The sequence below is a fragment of the Oncorhynchus nerka genome, linkage group LG9b (genome assembly GCF_034236695.1).
Source record: "Oncorhynchus nerka isolate Pitt River linkage group LG9b, Oner_Uvic_2.0, whole genome shotgun sequence".
Taxonomy (NCBI): Eukaryota; Metazoa; Chordata; class Actinopteri; order Salmoniformes; family Salmonidae; genus Oncorhynchus; species Oncorhynchus nerka.
In genome coordinates, this window is record NC_088424.1 from 3,960,546 (window position 1) to 3,982,633 (window position 22,088).

General features: G+C 42.6%; 2 protein-coding genes across 6 annotated transcripts in view; one reads left to right on the forward strand and one right to left on the reverse strand.

Annotated features, from left to right (window-relative positions):
- LOC115114129 (parafibromin-like) overlaps positions 1 to 22,088 on the forward strand; it is a 64,847-nt gene that overhangs the window by 37,933 nt on the left and 4,826 nt on the right. The window contains exons 12-14 of the mRNA XM_029642132.2: positions 6,427 to 6,484; positions 19,104 to 19,139; positions 19,243 to 19,330. Of these exons, the coding sequence (XP_029497992.1) occupies positions 6,427 to 6,484; positions 19,104 to 19,139; positions 19,243 to 19,330 (182 nt within the window). The remainder of the gene's footprint in view (positions 1 to 6,426; positions 6,485 to 19,103; positions 19,140 to 19,242; positions 19,331 to 22,088) is intronic.
- LOC115114130 (beta-1,3-galactosyltransferase 2-like) overlaps positions 1 to 22,088 on the reverse strand; it is a 33,344-nt gene that overhangs the window by 5,745 nt on the left and 5,511 nt on the right. The window contains exons 2-3 of one of the 5 annotated variants that reach the window (XR_010461756.1): positions 17,473 to 19,548; positions 14,537 to 14,601 (exon numbers count right to left, since the gene is read on the reverse strand). The exons of 1 other annotated variant lie outside the window; for it this stretch is intronic. The gene's annotated coding sequence lies outside the window, so the exon portion shown is untranslated. Of the gene's footprint in view, positions 1 to 6,348; positions 6,437 to 14,536; positions 19,549 to 22,088 lie in introns of those variants that run through there. 3 more of the 5 variants (XM_029642137.2, XR_003861194.2, XR_003861195.2) reach the window with 3 other exon arrangements.

The following is a 22,088-nucleotide window of genomic DNA, read 5'->3' on the forward strand; positions in this document are numbered from 1 at the left end:
CTCTATGGTCTGATGGATAGTTGCAGGCTTGGTGACAGTATGCTAGTGTTGTCACGATACCAGATTTTAGTGTTGCACGGTATACCGGTACCACTGTAATGTCACGGTACCAAAACGCCAGGTTTACTTATAATACCAACATTTTAGAATACCGTAGTACCGTGTCTTATATACTACCGACTTTTTCTGTCCTACCAATCTAAAAAATCTGCTGGCGCCTGTTATAAAATGTTTATCAAGTCTGTTTTGTTTCAATTCAGTTGAATTTAATAAGCAACAGCCACTAGTCTCTTGTATGCACAGGTCCAATATCCACTTCACTTTCATGCGCATTTCATGTGTGGCAGCTGTAATCAGCCAGCTGCATCCCCTACATGCCCTTACCTGCTTTTCCCCGTCCTCTCTTCACGTGCGTCTATTCCTCCGTCAGTTTTAGAAATATATAATTTAGCCGTGATGGCGAGCAGGGATGCAGTCCCTGATGAGTCTTCTGTTAGATTTGTGCATTTGTTACATTGTATCATTATCACTTGTTATAACCAAGAGTACAGACTAGTCTGAGTAGACTTTGAAAGTTCACTGTCATGCAGCCTCAGCTGCAGTGTCAGCGAGGGAACATAGAGCACCACTTTGACAGGCATGCTTACAGCAAAGATAAATGTTTTTTTGTCTAAGCCTAAACGGTTAAAAAAAATATGACCCATTTTTACTGGATGTGCCTTCTCCCCCCTTTAATCGGGATTCACGTGCATTTTATATACGGGCCATTTTAAAGTAGTCCGGTGTTGCTATTTATTGGTTTGATTACAAATGTTATGTAAATATGAAAAATATTTTGGCTGGTAAAAAATAATCTCAGTGGCTGGTAGATTTTATTTGTTTTTTTCTGCCACAGTGGCCGGGGGACCAAAAAGGTAATTTTAGGCCCTGGTTCGGATCATTACAATTTTTTAAATGTACCGAAGAAAAATAAAGTATCCCTTTACATTTCTTGTTGAGAGCATGGCTCTTCTGTGGCTTGTTGTGCAGGCCTATGACTGGCATTCCAGTCAGGCCAGTGTTGATGTAGTTTAAGCAGCTTGACTTCCAGACTATTCCAGCAAAACTGCTGATTCACTAATCTGTCTGTGAGGCCAGTAGATCATGAATAGGAAAGAGAAGACAGTGGGAAAGAAACTAGATGCGAGGGAGATTAAGGGACAACAGCTCTAGGGGGATCGACCAAAAACCTTTGCAGGGGCAGAGGCCCCCCCATACAGGTTTACTAACTTTTTGACTGGACTGGAGGACTATTGGCGTAGTATTGACTGATTTTGAGAGTTAGGGTGACCAATGTCATTAAGAATTGGCACCAAAGAAGTACAGGCCTACATAGAAATAGTTACTTATATTTTCTACATACTTGGAGAATCATACTTGAATACTCCTCGCATCCTTCCTCATCCTCAAACCCCATTGGATGACAAAGTCACACGTCCCTCCACTCTGACCACCTCCAATGGATTTTGGAGAGAGAGGACGCGAGGAATTTGAAATTGAAATTCTCCCTTGAACTAGATGGACAAAATTTGTATTAAACCGCCATTCTAACTCAAGCCTTTATTGGTGGACGATGTGCGCTATCTGGACAGCTAAATTAATCTGATAAAATATTCACCGTTCATTATTTTGACAATACAAAACAGGCTTGCATAATTTATTGCATAAGAACTTTAATGTACCGCAATAATACATTTAAAAAACAGCCCATGGGCCCGGGATTTTCATTGCATTCTCTTGACTCTGCCCTGAACTATTGAATCATATCTGTCATCTACAACTCACAAGTCTGTGCTGCTGCTCATGGAGTTAACTGACAAATCTGCAGGAAGCCGACGCATTAGGAGTTCTGAGTAAAATTATATGAAAACATATCTATCTATATAACTCCGAACTCTGCGTCTCTGAACAGATGGCTCTGGTCACAGCAGTTTTCCCTACCATTCAATCTGCCACCTAACTGTATTGGAAAATAATCTATGGGAAACACTGGGTCAACTGGTGACTCTTCATGAAGTTCTGTGGACCGTGTTCCATACATCTCCAATAAAATAAGAGACTAAAGAATTATTCAACCTACTAGTAGAAATCCAACAGGAACCAATGTGTCAAAGCAACATTGCCAGTATTTCAAGACGTGCTTCAGGGTGGAGTTTCTCCTAGGTTCTAATCTAGAATCAGCTTCCCTTCCCCCAATCCTAACCTGAACCATTAGGGGGAAATGCAAAACTGACCCACCGAGGTTCTGGAAAATGGTTCCTCTTTTTTTCTGTACTGAGCAAATTTCAGGTCTGCTGAGTGCAAACTTGAACTTTGAAAATTCTGTGGAACTTCCAGCATGTGTTTACTGTGAACACTGAGGCTGTACCCGCTTTGAGTTTCAGACTGTGGTCAAATAGGCTTCTGTGGATGATCATAATGTAGACCTACCAGAGTGGCCTACCATCAAAAACAAAATGCATCCCATAATATTTGAACATGGAAATGGCTGTTCTATCATGCAGTGTAAAATGTAGGCTTACATTCCACAAGACTTTTGTGGAAAAAACATGCAGGACTTGACGTTAACTTGTTTATCCACTTGACCTTCAGACAAGAAGGTGACTGAAAATGTTTGCAAGAAACCACTTTAAAAATAAAATGCATTATTATTCCCATACCATTTATTACAGAGAATCAGATCAATTATGCTACCCTCTGCCGTATTTGCTACGTAGATTAGTCAAGCTTGTCTCAAAATACAACAGTCCTACATGTCAATGCAATAGAATCAGATGCGTTCTGCCTACAACAAAATCATTTGCATAGTTTTGCATACTAATGAGTCTTGCATAGTTTGTTTTGGTATGTTGCATTAAAAGTTGATAATGTTGATTTGATCACAATTTCCACCATAAAGAAAAGCATTGAGTGTTAACTAAGGGGGGCGGGGGGGCTGAGTGAAGTTCATTCGCAGGCTTATTTCTAATGCGCGCAACTTAGAGGGAATATTGGGTCTGGGTTAGTGATACAACCACTGGTTTGAGTCCCAGGTTCTGGCCGGATCGACACTTAACAACCCCCTGTAAATGTTTCTACAGCTCTTCTTTGAAGCCGAGCTCTGGGACTGTCATTAGATGATGAATTAGACACTCCCATCAGACTAGATGCACACCCCTTCCAAGGGGAATTGGCCTGAGGGAGCAACAGTCATCATACACAACACTGAGGCTCTTGATATGGACAATATATACAGTGCAATCGGAAAGTATTCAGATCCCTTCTCTTGTTCCAACATTTTGTTACGTTACAGCCTTATTCTAAGTCTACACACTAAACCCTTGATGACAAAGCGAAAATAGGTTTTTAGAGATGTTTGCAAATTTAGTAAAAATGATAAACCGATATCTTATTTACTTAAGTATTCAGGCCCTTTGCTATGAGACTTGAAATTGAGCTCCGGTGCATCCTGATCATATTTGGGATGTTTCTACAACTTGATTGGAGTCCACCTATGGTCAATTTAAATTGATTAAACATGATTTGGAAAGGCGCGCACACACACCTGTCTATATAATGCCCAACAATTGACATTGCATGTCAGAGCAAAAACCAAGCCATGAGGTCAAAGGGATTGTCCGTAGAGCTCCGAGACAGGCGGCGATTAATTTCTTGATGCACCCATCCCGTTAGCGGGATCATTTACGTCAACATCAGCTGGAATGCAGCGCGCCAAATTCAAATGTAATTTTCATTAAATCACAAGTGCAATATAGCAAAACACAGTTTAGCTTGTTGTTAATCCACCTGGCGTGTCAGATTTCAATAAAGCTTTTTGTCGAAAGCTATCCAAACGTTTATGTAAGAACATCTCTCTCAGTAGACAAAATACACTGCTCAAAACAAAAAAGGGAACACTTAAACATCACAATGTAACTCCAAGTCAATCACACTTCTGTGAAATCAAACTGTCCACTTAGGAAGCAACACCGATTGACACATTTCACATGCTGTTGTGCAAATGGAATAGACAACAGGTGGAAATTATAGGCAATTAGCAAGACACTCTCAATAAAGGAGTGGTTCTGCAGGTGGTGACCACAGACCACTTCTCAGTTCCTATGCTTCCTGGCTGTTTTGGTCACTTTTGAATGCTGGCGGTGCTTTCACTCTAGTGGTAGCATGAGACGGAGTCTACAACCCACACAAGTGGCTCAGGTAGTGCAGCTCATCCAGGATGGCACATCAATGCGAGCTGTGGCAAGAAGGTTTGCTGTCTGTCAGCGTAGTGTCCAGAGCATGGAGGCGCTACCAGGAGACAGGCCAGTACATCAGGAGACGTGGAGGAGGCCGTAGGAGGGCAACAACCCAGCAGCAGGACCGCTACCTCCGCCTTTGTGCAAGGAGGAGCAGGAGGAGCACTGCCATAGGCCTGCAAAATGACCTCCAGCAGGCCACAAATGTGCATGTGTCTGTTTCTGACCATTTGAGCAGACTCCGTGAGGGTGGTATGAGGGCCCGACGTCCACAGGTGGGAGTTGTGCTTACAGCCCAACACCGTGCAGGACGTTTGGCATTTGCCAGAGAACACCAAGATTGGCAAATTCGCCACTGGCGCCCTGTGCTTTTCAGATGAAAGCAGGTTCACACTGAGCACATGTGACAGACGTGAGAGTCTGGAGACGCCGTGGAGAACGTTCTGCTGCTTACAACATCCTCCAGCATGACCGGTTTGGCGGTGGGTCCGTCATGGTGTGGGGTGGCATTTCTTTGGGGGGCCGCACAGCCCTCCATGTGCTCGCCAGAGGTAGCCTGACTACCATTAGGTACCGAGATGAGATCCTCAGACTCCTTGTGAGACCATATGCTGGTGTGGTTGGCCCTGGGTTCCTCCTAATGCAAGACAATGCTAGATCTCATGTGGCTGGAGTGTCAGCAGTTCCTGCTAGATGAAGGCATTGATGCTATGGACTAGCCCGCCCGTTCCCCAGACCTGAATCCAATTGAGCACATCTGGGACATGTCTCGCTCCATCCACCAACGCCACATTGCACCACAGACTGTCCAGGAGTTGGCGGATGCTTTAGTCCAGGTCTGGGAGGAGATCCCTCAGGAGACCATCCGCCACCTCATCAGGAGCATGCCCAGGCGTTGTAGGGAGGTCATACAGGCACGTGGAGGCCACACACACTACTGAGCCTCATTTTGACTTGTTTTAAGGACATTACATCAAAGTTGGATCAGCCTGTAGTGTGGTTTTACACTTTAATTTTGAGTGTCACTCCAAATCCAGACCTCCATGGGTTGATAAATTTGATTTCCATGGATAATTTTTGCGTGATTTTTGTTGTCAGCACATTCAACTATGTAAAGAAATTTAATACATTCAGTTCTAGGATGTGTTATTTTAGAGCAGTGTATTACAAACCACTAGCCGCCAAGTAGATTGGTCACGAAAGTCAGAAAAGCAATAAATTAAATTTGATGATCTTCAGATGTTTGCACTCACGAGACTCCCAGTTACACAATAAATGTTCCTTTTGTTCCATAAAGATTATTTTAATATCCAAAATACCTCCATTTGTTTGGCGCGTAATGTTCAGAAATCCACAGGCTTGAGCGGCCACGACATCGCAGACGAAAATTCCAAATACACAGCCAAAAACTCTGGGGACACCCTGCTATACACTGACGCGATGTGATCTTTCTCGCTCATTTTTTCAAAATAAAAGCCTGAAACTATGTCTAAAGACTGTTCACAACATGGGTAAGCCATAGGAAAAGGAATATGATTGATATCCCTTTAAATGGAGGGAAGGCATTCAAAGGAACATGGAGCTTTCAAAATAGAGGCCACTTCCTGGTTGAATTTTCCTCAGGTTTTCGTCTGCAATATCAGTTCTGTTATACTCAGACAATATTTTGACAGTTTTGGAAACGTTAGAGTTTTCTATCCTAATCTGACAATTCTATGCATTTTCTAGATTCTGGGCCTGAGAAATAGGCAGTTAAATTTGGGTACGTTTTTCATCCAAAAAATCTAAATACTGCCCCCTACACTCAACAGGTTAAAGGTGTTTCAACAAAGTACTGAGTAAAGGGTCTGAATACTTATGTAAATGTGATATTACATTTGCTAACATTTCTAAACATGTTTTTGCTTTGTCATTATGGGGTATTGTGTGTAGATTAATGAGGGGGATAACGATTTAATCCATTTAGAATAAGGCTGTAACGTAACAAAATATGGAAAAAGTCAAGGTCTGAATACTTTCCAAATGCATTGTAAATATGTTGTAGACGAGTCCGAGTTGGATGGAACTTGCTTACCCTATGCCAATATGTAGGGTTGGCTTTTCATTCATCAGGCTGTAGGTTGACCGTTGTGTTTTTGTTTGTGTGTTTCAGGAGGGAGCGTCTGCCAGGAAGGCCCAGACACCAGCCCTGCAGCCCGTCCCCAGACCAGGTCTGTATATCTGTCACCACCAAAGCAGGTGACATGAAAACATTGTGTTAATGTAGGCCTTTTGTAGACACAGCTTTCCCAGTATTTCAAAGCCCCTGTGTCAGCAGTCACCACCAACCCTGGCCCAAAAAGTAACTTTTAGAGCTGGGTTGGAATAAAACCTTGCACATCACGTTGAACCCCCCGCGGTGTGCATGGTTTCATTACAGCACAGTACTCAAACACCTGATTCAAGACCTTTATTGGTTGAATCTCGTGTGTTTTTAATGGGCAGGCCTGCAGAACCTGTTACTCTCAAGGACTGGAATTAGTGGTTGACTCAAACAGTCGTGGCCAAAAGTTTTGAGAATGACACAAATATTAATTTTCACAGTCTGCTACCTCAGTTTGTAGGATGGCAATTTGCATATACTCCAGAATGTTATGACGAGTGATCAGATGAATTGCAATTATAATTACAAAGTCCCTCTTTGCCATGGAAATTAACTGAATCCCCCAAAAACATTTCCACTGCATTTCAGCCCTGCCACAAAAGGACCAGCTGACATCATGTCAGTGATTCTCTAGTTAACACAGGTGTGAGTGTTGACGAGGACAAGGCTGGAGATCACTCTGTCATGCTGATTGAGTTCGAATAACAGACTGGAAGCTTCAAAAGGAGGGTGGTGCTTGGAATCATTGTTCTTCCTCTGTCAACCATGGTTACCTGGAAGGAAACACGTCATTGCTTTGCGCAAAAAGGGCTTCACAGGCAAGGATATTGCCGCCAGTAAGATTGCACCTAAATCAACAATTTATTGGATCATCAAGAACTTCAAGGAGAGTAGTTAAATTGTTGTGAAGAAGGCTTCACAACAATAGGCCAGCAAGCGCCAGGACCGTCTCCTAAAGTTGATTCAGCTGCGGGATCGAGGCACCACCAGTACAGAGCTTGCTCAGGAATGGCAGCAGGCAGGTGTGAGTGCATCTGCATGCACAGTGAGGTGAAGACTTTTGGAGGATTGCCTGGTGTCAAGAAGGGCAGCAAAGAAGCCACTTCTCTCCAGGTAAAACATCAGGGACAGACTGATATTCTGCAAAAGGTACAGGGATTGGACTGCTGAGGACTGGGTAAAGTAATGTTCTCTGAATCCCCTTTCCGATTGTTTGGGGCATCCGGAAAAAAGCTTGCCAGAAGAAAAGGTGAGCACTACCATCAGTCCTGTGTCATGCCAACAGTAAAGCATCCTGAGACCATTCATGTGTGGGGTTGCTTCGCAGCCAAGGGAGTGGGCTCACTCACAATTCTGCCTAAGAACACAGCCATGAATAAAGAATGGTACCAACACATCCCCGAGAGCAACTTCTCCCAACCAACAGTTTGGTGACAAACGATGCCTTTTCCAGCACGATGGAGCACCTTGCCATAAGGCAAAAGTGATAATTAAGTTCCTCGGGAACAAAACATCGATATTTTGGGTCCATGGCCAGGAAACTCCCCAGACCTTAATCCCATTGACAATTTGTGGTCTATCCTCAAGAGGCGGGTGGACAAACAAAAACCCACAAATTCTGAAAAACTCCAAGCATTGATTATGCAAGAATGGGCTGCCATCAGTCAGGATGTGGCCCAGAAGTTAATTGACAGCATGCCAGGGCAGATTGTAGAGGTCTTGGAAAAAGAAGGGTCAACACTGCAAATATTGACTCTTTGCATCAACTCCATGTAATTGTCAATAAAAGCCTTTGACACTTATGAAATGCTTGTAATTATACTTCAGTATTCCATAGTAACATCTGACAAAAATATCTAAAGACACTGAGGCAGCAGACTTTGAAAATTAATATTTGTGTCATTCTCAACTTTTGGCCATGACTGTACATGTAGACAGCTTTCTATGTACTACTGCATCATGTTCCTGCCGTTTGAAACACTTTCTAGTCTTTCTCAGGACAACTGATGTTTGCTTCAAGGTTGTGACCTAAGCCAAACGTAAGGGATGGTAAGATTCACGGATAAGCATCCGTCCCAATAAGCATCTGTCCTGGGTGCCCAAACCGATCCATATTAAACATGCATCAGTAATGGGAAATAAAATGAACACCTGCCAAATGCGGGTCAATTTAGGTATTGGCGGGTAATACTGCCTATTTCACCAGCCACGTTGGCGGGTGGTCAATTTGCAAGGCTCTACAGTGCGAGCATTACATTTGTGAATAAAAATAATCAAAAGTCAAATATGAGCACATGTGAGTTAGAAAAATGCTGCAGTATCTCTTTACAAAGTATTTATGTGGTTTTGTTTCACAACAGCTAATTGCACAAAGAAATATGAATCCTATATCCCACACTGCCTGGCAGGGGAGCTGTGTGCAATAAGTGAAGTTCATTCATAGATTATTTTTATTTACTTGAATATCTACAAAGTGAGCCACTATACCATATTACTACTTAATAATGGATTTATTGTTTTACACTGAACAACAATTTTAAAACAATTTAAAAGATTTTACTGAGTTACAATTCATATTACAGTGCATACAGACCCCTTGACCTTTTCACATTTTGTTACAGCCTTATTCTAAACTGGATTAAATTGTTTTCCCCCTAATAAATACACACACTACAATGCAAAAACAAGTTTTTAGAAATGTTTGCAATTTTAATTTTTTTTTACCTTTTATTTAACTAGGCAAGTCAGTTAAGAACAAATTCTTACTTTCAATGATGGCCTAGGAACAGTGGGTTTAACTGCCTGTTCAGGGGCAGAACGACAGATTTGTCAGCTCGGGGGTTTGAACTTGCAACCTTCCGGTTACTAGTCCAATGCTCTAACCACTAGTCCAATGCTCTAATCACATTTACTTAACTTCACTAGGGTATGTGGGACGTTAGTGTCCCACCTCATCAACAGCCAGTGAAACAGCAGGGCGCCAAATTCAAAACAGAAATCCCATAATTCAAATTCCTCAAACACACAAGTATTTTACACCATTTTAAAGATACACTTGTTGTGAATCCAGCCACAGTGTCCAATTTCAAAAAGGCTTTACGACGAAAGCACACCAAACGATTGTTAGGTCAGAGCCAAGTCACAGAAAAACACAGCCATTTTTCCAGCCAAAGAGAGGAGTCAGAAATAGAGAGAATTAATTACTAACCTTTGATCTTCATCAGATGACACTCATAGGACTTCATGTTACACAATACATGTATGTTTTGTTCGGTAAAGTTCATATTTATATCAAAATCTGAGTTTACATTGGCACATTATGTTCAGTAGTTCCAAAACATCCGGTGATTTTGCAGAAATACTCATGATAAACATTGCTTAAGGATACAACTGCTATGCATGGAATTTTCCGATGCAACAGCTGTGTCAGATTTCAAAAAAACTTTACGGAAAAAGCACACCATGCAATAATCTGAGTACAGCGCTCAGACCAAAACAACCCAAACAGATATCCGCCATGTTGTGTAGTCAACAGAAGTCAGAAATAGCATTAAATATTCACTTACCTTTGATCTTCACCATAATGCACTCCCAGGTCCACAATAAATGTTTGATTTGTTCGATAAAGTCCATTTATGTCCAAATACCCCCTTTTTGTTTGCGCAGTCATCAAAATTCATGAGGCGCGATCACTAGGTGCAGACGAAAAGTCAAAGTTCCGTTACAGTCCGTAGAAACATGTCAAACGATGTATAGAATCAATCTTTAGGATGTTTTTAACATAAATCTCCAATGTTATAACCGGAGAATTCCTTTATCTTTAGAATTGCAATGGAACGCAAGCTAACTCGCACGTGAACACGCGTGGTCAGCTCATGGCACTCTGGGAGAGACCTTACTCAATCCCCTCTCATTCGCCCCAACTTCACAGTAGAAGCCTCAAACAAGGTTCTAAAGACGGTTGACATCTAGTGGAAGCCTTAGCAAGTGCAATATTACCCCATAGACAATGTATATTCGATAGGCAATGAGTTGTAAAACTACACACCTCAGATTTCTCACTTCCTGGTTGGATTTTTTCTCAGGTTTTTGCCTGCCATATGAGTTCTGTTATACTCGCATACAGTTTTAGAAACTTCAGTGTTTTCTATCCAAATCTACTAATTATATGCATATTCTGGCTTTTATGGCTGAGTAGTAGTTTAATTTGGGCACGCTTTTCATCCAAAATTCCCAATGCTGCCCCCTACCCTAGAGAAGTTAACTAAATCCATTTTAGAACAAGGCTGTAATGTAACAAAATGTGGAGAGAGTCGAGGGGTCTGAATACTTTCACCACCATTTGCCTCATGCAGTGCGACATCTCCTTTGCATAGAGTTGCTGGATATTGGCGGGAACTGGAACACATCGATCCAGAGTGTCCCAAATATGCTCAATGGGAGACATGTCTGAGTATGCAGGCCATGGAAGAACTTGCACATTTTCGGCATTCAGAAATTGTGTACAGTTTCTTGCGACATGGGGTCGTGCTTTATAATGCTGAAACATAAGGAAATGGCGGCTGGATGAATTGGACGACAATTGGCCTCAGGATCTCGTCACTGTATCTCTGTGCATTCAAATTGCCATCGATAAAATGCAGTTGTGTATGTTGTCCGTAGCTTATGCCTGCCCATACTATAACCCCACCGCCACGTTGATAACAGAAAACTGCTCGCTCACACAACACCATCTGCCTGGTACATGCCTGGTGGACTTCCTGAAGTCAGCATGCCAATTGCACGCTCCCTCAACTTGACATTTGTGGCATAACTAAGCATTTTAATGGCCTCCTATTGTCCCCAGCACAAGGTGCACCTGTGTAATGATCATGCTGTTTAAGCAGCTTCTTAATTTGCAACGCCTGTCAGATGGATGGATTATCTTGACAAAGGAGATATGCTCACTAACAGGGATGTAAACTAATTTGTACACAGTCTTAGAAACCATTTTTTTGTGCATGGAACATTTCTGGTATCTTTTATTTCAGCTCGTGAAATTTGGGACCAGGCATGTTGCGCTTGATGTTTTTGTTGAAAAAAATCTGGGCGGCTGGTAGATTTTTCATTTCTACCTGCAACAGTGGCTGGTAGACCAAAAAATAAAAAAATTCTCTGTTGGAATACTTGGGAAAAGATATCCAAAATGTTAATCACTTGGTGCTGATTTTTTGATTCTCAGTCTTATGTCCAACAATTTTAAAAAGTATATGCAAAAAAATTGTGGGTGCAAATAGTTGGGGATTCCTGGTCTAAACTAGAGGTGCACGATATATCGGTGAACATGTCGGAATCGGCTAATATTAGCTAAAAAATGCCAACATCGGTATTGGCCGATATCTAGTTTAACGGCGATGTTAAAAACTGATGTCAAAGCTAACGTGCATACCTATATAACGTAATGACGTAATAATGGCAAGAAAGATTTTGCGCTTCACGTGCAACACAGCATTCCTAACCAAGCCCACAATGTCGGCTGTGTAGGTCAAGCAGTCATTTGAAAGAGTAAGAACATTTTAGCGAGACAACTCGGCGAATGGAATTCATTTCCCTTAGAATCAACCGTTCTCTGTCGTGTGTGATGTTGGCTTTCGCCGACTGGTCGAGCACAAGTACACACTACCAAGTGCTCTATTTTTCAGATGTTGCCCTACCGGAGTTACACAGTAATAGCGTCACTGCTATTAGCTTCACGACATACATACTATGGAACGCTGTTTGGCTCATTGCGTGTCAAAATAGATACTGTCAAAGCTGTGCAAACACTCGTCACAAATTATGTGTTTACAATACCGTGTTAGTAATAAAAGCATTGTTTGTTTGACTGCAACTTCTGGGGTAGCTAGCTTTAGCTTGGTACCAATCAAGCACTAATACAACCAGCCTGAAAACAATGACCAGTAGAAACTGCAGTCATTTTCATTATTCTTAGCAATGATTTAGGAATCCTTGTGATTAAGTATTAGCTAGGTTGCCACTTGTTGTTCGCCTATTGAAATTGAACATCGGTTCATGAAAACAAATGGCTAGCCAGCTGCTTAACCCTGTTGCCCAAAGCTAACATAAGTTGCCAGCTAGCTTCATCTGGCTAGTGAGGCTCGACCGGACCGGGTTATGTGTTGTGAAGCTAGCCACTGTTGGGCTTCTTTTCTTGGGCTTCTATTTAATAATGAATACTCCAAATGTGCACTTGTAAATCATATCAGTTTTAATCAATACGGCTGTAGACAGAAGTCAAAGATCAAACATACAACTGATGTCTCTCCCGAGTTCTGCAAAATAGGAGAAGTCCAAGTTGCTTTTATTATGCTTGCCCATAGTGATGTAACTGCCTACATCAACACCTACTCATGAGACCAAGCCCATGCATATACAGTTATACAAACTTGCAGGAGCAAAATATAGTTCTAGTTTTCTAAGGGCTCAGCAGTAATTTTCCACTCCCCAAGTTGCTTTATAGTGGTATGTCTGACTTGTTTCTTATCTCTTTCACTCCCCTGCAGAGTTCAGTCTATGAATCTCTTTAAGCCTTGAGGTGCATTCTCACACACCCTGTTTTGACTGCAATAATTTGAAGCTCAAATATATACATTGGCTAAATGCATGCTAATTTCTAAAGATGAATATTGACAGTAGTAGCTCAACAACATTTGATCTGCAAAAATGACAAGTTAATCAGTGGGTGATGGCGGTTTCAGATAAGTGAGGGGAATAAAATTATAAATTGCCCCCACCCCTAATGCCTACACACTCTACTTTGAGAAGTCATCCCATCAGCAGCAGATAGTAATAAACCAAATCGCATGAATTCGTTCCCCAAATCAAATCACACTAAAACGTATCGGAGGCTATGGATCTAGATGCGTATATGGAATTGTTCATGAAAGGAGAGCTGCCAAACGTCAACGTTATAAACGTCCTGTCAATTCTGTGATCGGCATCCTACACGGAACGCGGTCAGACAAGTGTTTAGCCGCTGCCATCAAGCGTCCGTCATTGTTCCCACACATGGCAGTTATCGTGGAAATGAAAAGAACATGAGGTCCAGAGCTGAAGGTCACCCCTTCCCCGGTCTTTGTGCAGCGTGATGAATCACATGTCTGTTTTTCTATCCCCTTCTGTTATTCGGCATCTCTATGGCTGTGTAGAGAAGTCACATTCTCTGTGTGTGTGTGTGTGTGTTTAGGAGTGTGTGTTTGTGTATGTGGACACCCCTTCAAATTCGTGGATTCGTTGCTGGCAAGTGTTTAAAATCGAGCACACAGTCTGCAATAGGATGCCACCTTTCCACAAATCAGTTAGTCAAATTTCTGCCCTGCTAGAGCTGCCCTGGGCAACTAAGTTCTATTGTTGCTTGTAGACGTTTCCACTTCACAATAACTGCTCAGACGCGACGTGGTAGGCCACACAAGCTCACAGAGCTGGACCGGCGAGTGCTGAAGCGCGCAGTACGCAAAAATTATGTCCTCGGTTGCAACACTCACTACTGAGTTCCAAACTGCCTCTGGAAGCAACTTCATTACAAGAACTGTTTGTCAGAAGCTTCATGAAATGGGTTGCTATGGCCAAGCAGCCACACACAAGCCTAAGATCACCATGCGCAATGCCAACTGTCGGCTAGAGTGGTGTCATGCTCGCCACCATTGGACCCTGGAGCAGTGGAAACGCGTTCTTTTGGAGTGATGAATCACGCTTCACCATCTGGCAGTCCGACGGACAAATCTGTGTTTTGAGGATGCCGGGAGAACGGTACCTGCCCCAATGCATACTACCAACTGTAAAGTTTAGTGGAGAAGGAATAATGGTCTGGGGCTGTTTTTCATGCTTTGGGCTAGGCCCCATAGTTCCAATGAAGGGGAATCTGAATGCTACAGCATACTATGGCATTCCAAACAATTCTGTGCTTCCAACTTTGTGGCAACAGTTTGTGGAAGGCTCTTTCCTGTTTCAGCATGACAATGCCCTGTGCATGTAGTGTGCGTCCACGTTGTGAGCGATCATGAAAGAGCGAATCTCCGTTTGGGCTGATCTGTGACCCACTAGCACCTCCCCCAGTTAGAGGTGAATAAGGCAACCTCAGTTACACAGGCAAGGGTACTTTATTGACACACACACGGATTAAATGTACATGGAAAGGTAGTGTTTCTGAAACAAAAGAAACAGAGGTAATGAATGCACTGTACACAATACAGTAACTGATAGCACAAGTAGAGCAACAAGGCTATTAACAAAGGAAGGACTCATTTTGAATATTGATATGCTACCTGCACATACAGGTATTACTAAATAGCTCTACACAAAGGCATTACTTGATTAGCTACCTACACACATAGCTAGCTAGAACAAAGTGTTAATAAGATAAATTCATTAAAAAGATTCAAAGCAATACAAATAGAAAGTTGCAGAGTTTGTATCCCCGACAGAAAGCTGCGAGATGGTGTGCTAAGGGTTTCCGGCAGGGATTTCGTAACAGATAGCCTGACAGGCAGAATGTTACACATTTCCACTACTCTGCTTTTGTAGATTAATAGATGAGCTTGGTTTGATAAACTAGCAGACATCACAAATGCTGGCCTGGAGAAATGAACACTGAAAGTTTTTTTTTTATTAGTTTTTTTTAAATGTACACTGCTCAAAAAAAAAAGGGAACACTAAAATAACACATCCTAGATCTGAATGAATGAAATATTCTTATTAAATGCTTTTTTCTTTACATAGTTGAATGTGCTGACAACAAAATCACACAAAAATTATCAATGGAAATCAAATTTATCAACTCATGGAGGTCTAGATTTGGAGTCTCACTCAAAATTAAAGTGGGAAACCACACTACAGGTTGATCCAACTTTGATGTAATGTCCTTAAAACAAGTCAAAATGAGGCTCAGTAGTGTGTGTGGCCTCCACGTGCCTGTATGACCTCCCTACAACGCCTGGGCATGCTCCTGATGAGGTGGCGGATGGTCTCCTGAGGGATCTCCTCCCAGACCTGGACTAAAGCATCCGCCAACTCCTGGACAGTCTGTGGTGCAACGTGGCATTGGTGGATGGAGCGAGACATGATGTCCCAGATGTGCTCAATTGGATTCAAGTCTGGGGAACGGGCGGGCCAGTCCATAGCATCAATGCCTTCCTCTTGCAGGAACTGCTGACACACTCCAGCCACATGAGGTCTAGCATTGTCTTGCATTAGGAGGAACCCAGGGCCAACCACACCAGCATATGGTCTCACAAGGGGTCTGAGGATCTCATCTCGGTACCTAATGGCAGTCAGGCTACCTCTGGCGAGCACATGGAGGCCTTTGCGGCCCCCCAAAGAAATGCCACCCCACACCATGACTGACCCACCGCCAAACCGGTCATGCTGGAGGATGTTGCAGGCAGCAGAACGTTCTCCACGGCATCTCCAGACTGTCACGTCTGTCACGTGCTCAGTGTGAACCTGCTTTCATCTGTGAAGAGCACAGGGCGCCAGAATTTGCCTATCTTGGTGTTCTCTGGCAAATGCCAAACGTCCTACATGGTGTTGGGCTGTAAGCACAACCCCCACCTGTGGACGTCGGGCCCTCATACCACCCTCATGGAGTCTGTTTCTGACCGTCTGAGCAGACACATGCACATGTGGCCTGCTGGAGGTAATTTTGCAGGGCTCTGGCAGTGCTCCTCCTGCTCCTCCTTGCACAAAGGCGGAGGTAGCGGTCCTGCTGCTGGATTGTTGCCCTCCTACGGCCTCCTCCACGTGTCCTGATGTACTGGTCTGTCTCCTGGTAGCGCCTCCATGCTCTGGACACTACGCTGACAGACACAGCAAACCTTCTTGCCCCATCTCATATTGATGTGCCATCCTGGATGAGCTGCACTACCTGAGCCACTTGTGTGGGTTGTGGACTCCGTCTCATGCTACCACTAGAGTGAAAACACCGCCAGCATTCAAAAGTGACCATAACATCAGCCATGAAGCATAGGAACTGAGAAGTGGTCTGTGGTCCCCACCTGCAGAACCACTCCTTTATTGGGGGTGTCTTGCTAAATGCCTATAATTTCCACCTATTGTCTATTCCATTTGCACAACAGCATGTGAAATTGTCAATCAGTGTTGCTTCCTAAGTGGACAGTTTGATTTCACAGAAGTGTGATTGACTTGGAGTTACATTGTGATGTTTAAGTGTTCCCTTTTTTGTTTTGAGCAGTGTATTTTTAATTTCACTAGGCTAGTCAGTTAAGATCCAATTCTTATTTACAATGATGGGCCTACCCCAGCCAAACCCTAACCCGGACGACGCTGGACCAATTGTGCGCCACCCTATGGGACTCCCAATCACAGCCGGTTGTGATACAGCCTGGAATCAAACCAGGGTCTGTAGTGACGCCCATAGCACTGAGATGCAGTGCCTTAGACCACTGAGCCACTGGAGGGTTTAAAGCAGTGTTAATTTTTGCAGCTTTTTTTGTTTAGTTTTAGTCTTAACACCATTTAGTCTTAAGTCACATTTTAGTAATTTCATCCTTTTAGTTTTAGTTATCAGTTGACAAACTCTGGACAATTCTAGTCTAGTTTTAGTCACAGCCATTTTAGTCAGTGCTTTTTTTCTATTAAATAATGAATGTTTAGGCTACCTCTAACTTCCATAGTACACATTCAGATGGCCTAGTTGGACAAGGCCTACTATCTCCTGGTATACCTTGGCTGGCAACATTGGTATTGTGGCAGATTGTAACCAATGCCAGCCATAATTAACCATATTGGCTATAAAGCCTTGGCTACAGGTTAAACCATTTACAGCTCTGATTTTCTCCCCATCATAACCATCAAGGGGGTAATTTGAGCTTTCCAAAAAATGTCAAGTATTACTGTACTCCTAATATTCATCAAATAACGTTTTTTTCCCCCCCCATTAGGAAATAAGCAACCGCAAGATTACGTTTAAAACTGTTTATGCATCGAATATCTATGATGAGTACTCATCTGTGTCTGTGGGACTGAGTTGGGCCTCTGGGGCTTGAGTTGACAATTTACCTACAGCTGGCATTCCGTAGATGTGATGTGTGTGACCCGAGATAGACAGAGCCTGGCGGAGTAGAACAATCCCATATTGTGTCCAATCATTCTTGCATCTGGGAAATGGCACCGGGTGCAGGTGACCACAGGATGAACCCAGGATGGTGCCCCCGATCTGCATGTGGAGGTGGAAGCAACCATGACTTCGCATTTTTGGGTCCCCTATAAGATTTTTTTTTTCATTAAAAGGTTAAGCTCTCGGCAAAACACCTTTTAGTGTGTGGCCGACCAACTGCATTATTGTAATAATTAATCAATATTAAATAAAGGTGATTGTTTGAAGAAATTAGTCTCTCTCAGTATACATCAATTTCCACAATAGGTGCAAGAGCGGCAACACAGTTGACTGAAACGGTGCATATGGGAAACTAGAGCTTCTGATGTGATCAAAACAAAAATAGCCTACATGAAAAGGAGAGCGTAAACATTGTTTTTAGGTTAGTTACAAGACAAGTGTTCTGGCTTGGCATCAGCTCAAAAGATTGACAAGTGACTGCCTGGGAGCTGTGTGGGAGAGCCGGGCAGACCAGCTCCATCAGACCGCGCAACTGAAAGATGTTAATTCTGCCAATGAGAGGACTGCAAACGGCTAAAAAAAGGTGACCCAGCTGCCTCCAATCCCCCAAAAAATGGAAAAGAGAAGCACAGCAAATCTGGAAGTTAAATGGTGCCTATTATTCCATTCATTTTGAATTGTGGGATATAGCTGCATCTTTAATAATGGCCTGGTTTGTGGACTCCGATGACCACTTGAGTTATGACTATCTGACACATTTCGATTTTGGAGTGTTATGTCTATTTAATGACACTGTGTTTCTTCTCTTTGATTTGTGAACCCCAAATTTCAATGTCTTTCCCTTTTGCTTATTCTTTGTTTTTGCATTAATGCAACACGGTGTCTCATCTCTCGTGTCAAGTAAGCTCTTAATAATCAAAGTAGGATCAATTCTGTTTTGTGTCCTTGGTGGAAAAACGGTTGAAAAGAGATGTGAGCGTTAAAAACAAAACAGCAAATCTATTTTTGGAAGTCTCACTAGGCCTGCAACTACTGTAGCTCGCAAGGCTCTTCATATCAAACACATTGCTCTGTTAGATGAGATCTGGGTAGGAGTGCTCATATAGGATCACATTTGCCTTTTAGATTTTAATGAATAAGATTATATTGATGGGGTGACCTGATTTCGGGACAGAGATGCTTTGTGGATATCCGTGTTTTAACTACAATAAAGACCGGCGCTTTGCTTCTGTGAAACATACAAAACATACCAAGAGTAGCTGCTCCACTACTCATTGGATCCAATGGCTAAAGCTGGTCTTGGAACCAGACAAACTGACATCGTTACAAATTTGCATGTCTGAGGTAAACTAACTCCTTGAAGGTTTTTTTTTTTTTAATGATCAGAGAATTAGTGCATTAGCTTTACCTGGTTTATGCCTGTCCGTTTCACTTAATTCAGGACACAAGCCAGAGCTGTCATTTCCTCTGTTCAGTGTGTCATCTGTTGTCAAATTTGATACTTTTTGCAGCACATGGCTCATAATGGGATATCGGTTCTTGCTGTCACTTATTATTTATTTTTCTCCTCCAGTTTCCCAAGCCAGACCCCCACCAAATCAAAAGAAGGGTATGTACTGCTACGACAGTGTGTATGTGCGAGTGTTATTGATGAATGGTGATAAATGGTAATAGATTAACTAAACATATACATTGTGTTCGTTTCATTAAAGGCTCTCGGACTCCCATCGTAATCATCCCAGCGGCCACCACATCCCTCATCACCATGCTCAATGCAAAGGACCTACTGCAGGACCTCAAGTAAGTAGACTGTGTGCACGTGCATGCGCCAGGATTTCCTTTAGTTGCTGAGCATTTGTTGGCTGCTTTTCCTTCACTCTGCAGTCCAACTCATTCCAAACCATCTCAATTGGGTTTTGGGCAGGTGATTGTGGAGGCCAGGTCATCGATACAGCTTTCCATCACTCTCCTTGGTCAAATAGCCCTTGCACAGCCTGGAGGTGTGTTGGGTCATAGTCCTGTTGGAAAAACAAATGATAGTCCCACTAAGCGCAAACCAGATGGGATGGCGTATCGCTGCAGAATGCTGTGATAGCCATGCTGGTTAAGTGTGCCTTGAATTCTAAATAAATCACTGACTGTGTCACTAGCAAAGCACCATCACACCTCCATGCTTCACGGTGGGAACCACACATGCAGAGATCATCCGTTCACCTACTCTGCGTCTCACAAAGGCACAGCGGTTGGAACCAAAAATCTCAAATTTGGACTCATCATACCGAAGGACAGATTTGCACCGGTCTAAAATCCATTGTAGAGTTTCTTGGCCCAAGCAAGTCTCTACTTCTTATTGATGTCCTTTAGTCTTTAGTGGATGTTTCTTTACAGCAATTTGACCATGAAGGCCTGATTCACACAGTCTCCTCTGAACAGTTAATGTTGATGTCTGTTACTTGAATCTTGTGAAGCATTTATTTGGGCTGCAATTTATGAGTCTGGTAACTAATGAAATTACCTCTGCTGCGGAGAATAACTTTGGGTCTTTTCCTGTGGCGGTCCTCATGAGAGCCAGTTTTAATATAGTGATTGGTTTTTGCGACTGCACTTGAAGAAACTTGACATTTTCCGGATTAACTGACCATGTCTTAAAGTAATGATGGACAGTCGTTTCTCTTTGCTTATTTGAGCTGTTCTTGCCATAATACGGAATTTGACCAAATAGGGCCATCTTCAGTATACCACCCCTACCTTGTCACAACATAACTGATTGGCTCAAATGCATTAAGAAGGAAAGAAATTCCACAAATGAACTTTTAACAAGGCACACCTGTTAATGCATTCTAGGTGACTACCTCATGAAGCTGGTTTTAGAGAATGCCAAGAGTGTTGAAAGCTATCCAAGGCGGCGGCTACTTTGAAGAATCTCAAATATATAATATATTTTGATTTGTTTAACACTTTTTTTTAATGATTCCATGTGTCATTTCATAGTTTTGAGGTCTTCTCTATTGTTCTACAATGTAGAAAATAATGCAAATGAAGAGAACCCCTTGTAGGTGTCAACTTTTGACTGCTACTGTGTATACAGTGTGTTCTAAAAGTATTCAGACCCCTGGACTTTTTCCACATTTTGTTAGCCTTATTCTAAAATTGATTAAATTGTATGTTTTTATCAATCTACACAAAATACCCCATAATGACAAAGCATAAACAGGTTTTTAGAAATGTATGCTAATGTATTAAAAATAAAACTTATAACATTTACATAAGTATTCAGACCCTTTACTCAGTACTTTGTTGAAGCACCTTTGGCAGCAATTACAGCCTCGATCTTGGGTGTGACCAACAAGCTTGGCACACCTGTATTTGGGGAGTTTCTCCCATTCTTCTCTGCAGATCCTCTCAAGCTGTCAGGTTGGATGGAGAGTGTCGCTGCACAGCTATTTTCAGATCTCTCCAGAGATGTTCGAATCGGGTTCAAGTCTGGGCTCTGGCTGGGCCACTCAAGGACATTCAGAGACTTGTCCCAAAGCCACACATGCTCTGTCTTGACTGTGTGCTTTGTGTTGTTGTCCTGTTGGAAGGTGAACCGTCGCCCCAGTCTGAGGTCCTGAGCGCTCTTGAGCAGGTTTTCACCAAGGATCTCTTTGTACTTTGCTCCGTTCATCTTTCTCTCAATCCTGACTAGTCTCCTAGTCCCTGCTGCTGAAAAACACCCACACAGCACAATGCTGCCGCCACCATACTTCACCGCAGGGATGGTGCCAGGTTTCCTCCAGATGTGACGCTTGGCATTCAGGCCAAAGAGTTCGATCTTGGATTCATCAGACCAGAGAATCTTGTTTCTCATGGTCAGAGTCCTTTAGGTGCCTTTTGGCAAACTCCAAGCGGGTGGTCATCTGTTTTTATATTATGTAATGGCTTCCATCTGGCCAGTCTACCATAAAGGTCTGATTGGTGAAGTGCTGCAAAGATGGTTGTCCTTCTGGAAGGTTCTCCCATCTCCACAGAGGAACTCTGGAGCTCTGTCAGTGACCATTGGGTTATTAGTCACTCACCTCCGTGACCATGGCTCTTTTCCCCCGATTACTCAGTTTGGCCGGGTGACCAGCTCTAGGATGAGTCTTGGTGGTTCCAAATTTCTTCCATTTAAGAATGTTTTATTGGACATTCAATGCTGCAGACATTTGTTAGCACCCTTTCCCAGATCTGTGCATGCCTTTTCCAAATCATGTCCAATCAATTGAATTTACCACAGGTGGACTCCAAGTTGTAGAAACATCAAGGATGATCATTGGAAACAGGATGCACCCGAGTCTCATAGCTAAGGGTCTGAATACTTATTTACATTTTTATTATTACATTTGCAAAAAAAAGCCTGTTTTCGCTTTGTAATTATGTGGTATTGTGTGTGGATTGAGGATTTTTATTTGATAAATTTTAGAATAAGGCTGTAACGTAACAAATTTTGGGAAAAGGGAAGGGGTCTGAATACTTTCCAAATCACATTGACTGCACTGGGCCTTTAAGACAATGGCACAAATCTCTAGGTAGACTG